The sequence below is a fragment of the Cyprinodon variegatus genome, unplaced genomic scaffold (genome assembly GCF_000732505.1).
Source record: "Cyprinodon variegatus isolate N-32 unplaced genomic scaffold, C_variegatus-1.0 Scaffold29, whole genome shotgun sequence".
Taxonomy (NCBI): Eukaryota; Metazoa; Chordata; class Actinopteri; order Cyprinodontiformes; family Cyprinodontidae; genus Cyprinodon; species Cyprinodon variegatus.
The window spans coordinates 1859639-1866116 of NW_015150482.1; the positions used below are offsets into that span (position 1 = coordinate 1859639).

Sequence of the window (6478 nt, forward strand, 5' to 3'; positions counted from 1 at the left end):
AGTGAATTTCCCTATTGTGGGACAATAAAGGGATTTACATATATATTATATATATATCGTACAATTCTTTCCACATGTCCAACACTAACTTAAGGTGTTTAAATCTTTCTTTGTGCACAAATGATTTCTTTATGGATTTGAAATGAGCTTTAAAATTGACTTATCTTTATTAATTTTATGTTGCTACATATATACAAGTAATACTTACAAGTCATGACATGTAGAACAACTTATTCACAGGTGTGTCAGGTGTGCTACATGCATTTATTTTGTAGTTTATGGGTTTTCAGAGACCTCTGTCATTTCGTAGAAGAAAAACAGAATCCATATTTTCACATCAGAATACAATTCTAAATATGCATCTTTCTTTTATGTCCATTGTAAAACAACAGCTTCATCAGATGATAATTTTTTCTTTATTTTTTTCCTTTTTCTTCGAAAACCCTAAATCATAACAGTAAAAAGACATCAGTGATGGTCATTTCCATATCATCCACATCAAGAGAAGCAGAGAACCTAGGAGGGTCCAACTTTTGAGACTTCAGTGACCGATTGACTTGTGGTTGACTCCTCTTCGTCCCCTCCACTCATCCCCAGCATCTTCCTCATGCACGAGCGGAACTGAAACCAAAAGCAAGGATACTTTTGCTACTTTGCTTACTTCAGGGTACTCAAAATGGTATCTGGTTAACTTTCGTCTTCGAGGAATTTGTTTAATGGTAAGACTAAGGAACATGTCAGAAACTTCACCTAGCACCATTATTATTGGGGTTAGCATATCGCTAATACCTAATAGTCAAACAGACACAACTAGCAAAAGGTGACATTTTTAACACCTTTGTAGGTAATTTGTTATGAAGATAAATCTAAGTATTAATACAATACAGGAAACAAGTTCATTGGCTCGTCAAAAAACATTTTTTTTTTCTCAAACTTAGCACAGCTTCAGTCTTGCAGATACGACTACCGGTACTCTCTAATCTTTAAATCCCTCACATAAACCCACCTGTTTGTTGAGGATAACATAGATGACAGGATTGTAGACAGTGGAGGCTTTGGAGAAACAGGAGGGTATTGTTGCAAGTCTGAGGTCAAATGGTTGTCCGCGGTGGGTCACGATCCAAATAGCAAAGGAGGCATATGGCATGTAGCACACCAGAAAGCCAAGCACCATAACGACCACCATCCTTGTCACCTCCTTCTCTGCCTTCTGGGTGGAAGCAGACTCTGCCTGGGCCTTTGCTGCCTATCAAAACACAGATTGAATAAGTATTAAAATGCAGCAAGAAAGAAATATATATCAAATATTCAAATCTAGGTAGCTCATAACGCACTACCAACCGATTTCAGTGTGAAGAGCAGCTGCGAGTAGCAGAAGACAATGCAAGTGAAAGGGACAGAAAAGCAGAAGCAGAAGAGGAACATCACATAGGATTCAGTGTTGTACTTGTTTCCTGATGTGTACCAGTCTGGTCCACATGAACACTGCATACCCTCAGGGATGTACCTGTCAAAACGAACAAGATGCATTGCAATATACTTCCAGCCAATTATCAGGTCAACCATTTAACTGTGTTTTCCTCACCTACTCCATCCCACTAGAGGAGGAACTGTTGCGCACAGAGCAAAAAACCAAGTAAGTGCACAGAAGAACAAAGCATGTTCTGACTTAAAGGCAAAGTTCCCGAGTGGTTTGCAGATGACCAGCCATCTTTCGAATGCAATCACAGCCAAAGACCAAAGGCTCACCATGCCTGAGGAGAAACAGCACATTATTCACATACTGCACATGCTGACATACTGTTTATCAATGGTAAGGTGTTGCTTTTTGAAAAAGACTAATCCTTACTGAGCTACAGCTTGTTGTTAAATTCTCACTCCGCAAGAAATTTCACTTTAATCGATGAAGCATTAAATCAACTTTTACAAGAGTGCAATTATTCACATTGTCCTTTTCTTACCACCAACACCCGCAGTAAATCCTTCGATCTTGCAGCCAAGCGGACCAAGAGCCATGTATCTATAGGCAAAGCAGTAGAAGCAGGTAAAAGAGCCGACAGAAGAGACGATGAGGTTTGCCACAGCCATGTTGACCAGGATGTAGTTCAGATGGGAGCGGAGCTTCTTGTATTGAATAGTACATGCAATTGTGAGAATGTTGATGGCTGTGCCAGCCACAAACAAAAAGAACATTAATGCTGACATTGAATAAAAAAGCCCCAGGCTTCCTAAATGGTCCTGGGGAACTAGGTACGGGCTGTAAGCTGAGATGTTGTCGGTGTCCAGGGGGATGGGGATCCAGAAGTCCTCTGGAAATTCCTCTTGACGATTCCCCCTCATCTTCATTGGATTTGTGTTTTAAATAATAATTTCAATTGGATTTGAAATAAAATATGAGGTAAATGCGTATAATTTGAATCTAAACTTAAACAGTAGTACGATACATCATGTTTTTCCTGTCTTCTAAGTGAAATGGGCTGCTCTGTGTCTGATGCAGACTTACTGAAAACCTGCATTTATAGCCACTTTAAACGTTACTCCGGCTCAACTTAATTGGCTCAAACATGGGATTTAAAGCTTTACATGTATTCCCGTGACAACTTACACCACCTTTTAGCTAATGCTGAGATAAGTGTCTTAGTGTCAAAGCTCAGAGTTGGCTAGTATCTTCTCACTGCTTACCCATGTCTGAACCCCAGGAAATGGCTAATCCATTTGTTGAAGGCCACAGGAATAGGTGGTCCTCCAGCACGCATATAAACCAGCCTGTTACTACTTGTAGCTACGTTTAGTTAATATGAAATTAATTCATTATTTTGGTCGTTCAAGAATCTACCCCTTTTTTAAAAAAAAAATATAAATATACATGTAAGTATACCAAGGGATAAAATGCTTTGTTGCTCCAGTGAGCACTGTAGAGCATGAATTAATATAAAAGAGCAAAACATTATTATACCACCTATGATGGATTGTTTTTTTTCTGTTGTTTTTTGAGTTAAATAATCCATCAGAGGTGGATAATGTAACAAAGGATTGTGCTAAAAAAAAAAAGAGACGTTCTAATTTAATATAGTTTTACTCTAGAACTAGTGAGTAGTAGTCATTCAAATTATACAAATAATTTAGTATTTGGTGTAAGAAAGGCTGCTTAAGTACTGTGTAATTCTGTTTACCACAATTTATTTTGGGAAAAATAATTTGTTTTCATTCAGTGCTCTATGTCTAGGCGGGTAGATTAGCCAGATATTTATTTATGGAAGAGTTGTATTGTTTTAGAGTAATATAACTCCAATAAAAGTTCAAGAGTAAATTGCAGCGAAACTGCTATAAAAGGAAATATTTTCTAAACATAATTCACTACCCACTTCTGCTTTCATTGCATTGAAATGTGATGATGGGATTCCAGTAAATAATATCCAACTTGATTTATGCTCTGGTAACTATCTGTCAGAATGGCTCAGACAGACTATAACCAAACTAAATGCTAACAGGGCCTAAAAAAAGTTTCTTGTTTCTTATGAGACTTGAATGTTTTTATTTTTCTAAGTGCATAAAACATGAAAATACAGAACTACAAAGAACAATTAACATGGATGTGAAACGTTTTTTTTTATATATATGAAAACAGAGGGGAAAAAACTGAATTCTTGAATACAAACTGACTTTAAAATGGCCCCGTTTTTGCCAAAGGTAACCTAAATACAAATTAAAACTGATTATATATACTATTAGAAAAGCTTTTAGATAAAACTGTCATTTGTTTCTATTTTACAGGATAATTATGTGATATGTTGTTTTTTTTCTTGGATTGTAAAATTCTTAAAACATTTGATTTGATTCAGTGTTTACAATTAACTGCGGATTACTGTCAGACTAAGCTGGAGCAACTTTGGAGACTTCAGTCACTGACTGTGTTGTAGAGACTTCCTCCTCTGCATCTCTTATCCCCAGCATGGATAACATGCATGTTCGAAACTGAAAGGTGAAAAAAGGAAAATTATAGTAATGTTGAGCATTTATTGGAAAAGCATCAAGCATACATTGCTTCTCATTTAGCCGTTTCTTCCTGGACATTGTCTGCAAGAACCAAGAGGCATTTAAAGATGGCCTAGTGCACAAAAGTGTCTAATATAAGTAAAAAATAAATAAATGCAGTGTTATCATTACTGATTATAATAAATAGCGTGTTTATAAAAAGTAAGTCGTTGTTGAAGTTTTTTTAGCTGCTGTTCACCTGTTTATTGAGGAGCACATAGATGATTGGATTGTAGATGGTGGAAGCCTTCGATAGGCAGGATGGTATAGTTGCTAGTCTCAGGTCAAACGTTTTCCCTCGGTTGTTGACGATCCAAACAGCAAAGGAGGCATAGGGCATCCAGCACACCAAGAAGCCCAGCACCATGAGGACCACCATTCTGGTCACCTCCTTTTCAGCCTTCTGGGTGGAGGCAGACTCAGCTTGGGCTTTTGCCACCTGTTGAAAATGAAATCCGTTTCACTCTGACCACTGCATTCACTGAATAACTCAATAGCCAGAATTAATGTTTTCTCACCATTTTAAGTGTTAGGAGTAGGTTAGAATAGCAAAAAATTATGGTGGCTAATGGAACGGCAAAGCAGAAGCAGAAGAGGAACATGACATAGGACTCATTGTTGTATTTGTTGTTGGTTGTGTACCAGTCTGGACCACATGAGCACTGCAGGCCTTCTGGAATGTACCTGGAGAAAAAGCACTACGTGTTCTCTCATGGTTTAACAGCCTTGCTAAGCAAGTTTCTTACATTCTTAACATCTTGCTTACCTGCTCCATCCAACCAAAGGTGGAACTGATGCCACCAGTGCAATTATCCAGGTGACTACACAGCAAGCTGTAGCATGTTCAGGCTTGAAAGCAAAATTACCCAGAGGTTTACAGATGACCAGCCATCTTTCAAAGGCTATGACAGCCAGAGACCACAGGCTAACCATACCTGCAATAACAAAGAAGAAACATCATCTACTTTTAATGTCATTTTATTATAATCAAGCATAAAAGGTCACCTCAATTCTAATCTGTGTAGCAGCTAAAACTTACCTCCTAGTGTTGCAACGAAACCTTCAATCTTGCATGCTAGTGGTCCAAAGATGAAATATCTGAATGTAAAGGAGCAGCATGCAGTGAAAGAGCCAGTGACAGACACCAGTAGGTTTGCCACGGCCAAGTTCACCAGGATGTAGTTGAGGTGGGAGCGAAGTTTCTTATATCGCATAGTGCAAGCAATGGTGAGGGCGTTAATTGAAGTGCCGACCACAAACAGAAAGAACGTGAATCCCGCCATGGTGTAGAATGTGCTCAAATTGCCCAAGTGGTCCTGAGGAACTCTAAAAGGGCTGAGGGATGTGATGTTATCCGTGTCCAATGGGATAGGGATCCAGAAGTCCTCTGGCAGCTCTAAGAGTCGGGTGCCCCTCATTTAGCTTTGTTTCTGTTGAAAGCACTAAATGTAATGATAAAGGTTTAGATTTTAGAGTCAATCACAATGGAGAAGGCATACATGCTACCATGTCCGAATGTCAAACATACCTCTTTCTCTACTTCAGATATTTATAAAGAACACCCCACTTCCCCCATACAATACTACGTCATGAATAAATTGATTTGATAATTGACTAATTGATTGGGTTTTCCCATTAACTTATCTAAGTCATTTAGTATTCTTCCTACTGTGTTGCAGGTGGAGTTGCAGAAAACCTTTTGCATGTGTTTTAAATGTCTAAATAGACAATCAAATCAAGGTAATCTTGGCAATCTAATCTTGGAATAAGTCTGCTGATTTAGTGGGTTTTTTACTCAGTTATTAGTTGTGAAAAAGTTTCTTGATGCGTTTTTTTGCCAAATACCTTCTTTTCTGTGGAACTTATTTTTTTTCCATACAGAACCCTAAATAGAAAAGATCAAATCTACATGCATGTAGTTGCAGAAAGGTGTTACACGGTGCACATACTGTATCTTAAGAAGTTTGTTAAAAACCCGATTAAACAAGTTAATCCCACATTCTGGGGGAAATGCTCAGCAGGCCATTGCCTGTTAATCTGTTTGCCTGTAACATCATGTCTCATAATCCCATGCAAAGTACAGGATAATCTATCCCGCTACTTTATCTGTTTGTGTTAACCCTTTGGCAATTAGCCTTCGTCACAGAGCTTAGAGGATTCTTCCTGACAGAGTAACCACAGAAGTCTCCTTCTGACACAGCAGCAAAGAAGTTTTTTTTTTCTTTTCGCATTTCAGAGCAGGGTGAATGTGAAACAGATCAATAGATGGAAAATAGTTGCACATCTTTCACAAATGCATATTCACATTAGTTGGACTCTAAAAACTCTTCCAAGTCATTTTTTGAGGTATAAAATGCAACTGAGAGTGTAAATAAATCCTTCTGTGTGAACTATTAATATATATATATATATATATATATATATATATATATATATATATATA

At 37.8% G+C, this 6478-nt stretch overlaps 2 protein-coding genes across 2 annotated transcripts; both read right to left on the reverse strand.

The window, feature by feature from the left end:
* Positions 1-174: 174 nt before the first annotated feature.
* Positions 175-2435, reverse strand: LOC107100406 (blue-sensitive opsin). The gene is made up of 5 exons (XM_015398871.1): positions 1962-2435; positions 1586-1754; positions 1342-1507; positions 1007-1246; positions 175-621 (listed from the first exon to the last, which is right to left on the reverse strand). The coding sequence occupies exons 1-5, from the start codon at positions 2344-2346 to the stop codon at positions 517-519; spliced, it is 1065 nt and encodes a 354-aa protein (XP_015254357.1). The 5' UTR covers positions 2347-2435; the 3' UTR covers positions 175-516.
* Positions 2436-3757: 1322 nt separating this feature from the next.
* On the reverse strand, positions 3758-5453 carry LOC107100453 (blue-sensitive opsin-like). The gene is made up of 5 exons (XM_015398936.1): positions 5075-5453; positions 4802-4970; positions 4554-4719; positions 4235-4474; positions 3758-3975 (listed from the first exon to the last, which is right to left on the reverse strand). Exons 1-5 carry the CDS (start codon positions 5451-5453, stop codon positions 3874-3876), a joined length of 1056 nt encoding a protein of 351 aa, XP_015254422.1. The 3' UTR covers positions 3758-3873.
* Positions 5454-6478: the final 1025 nt, after the last annotated feature.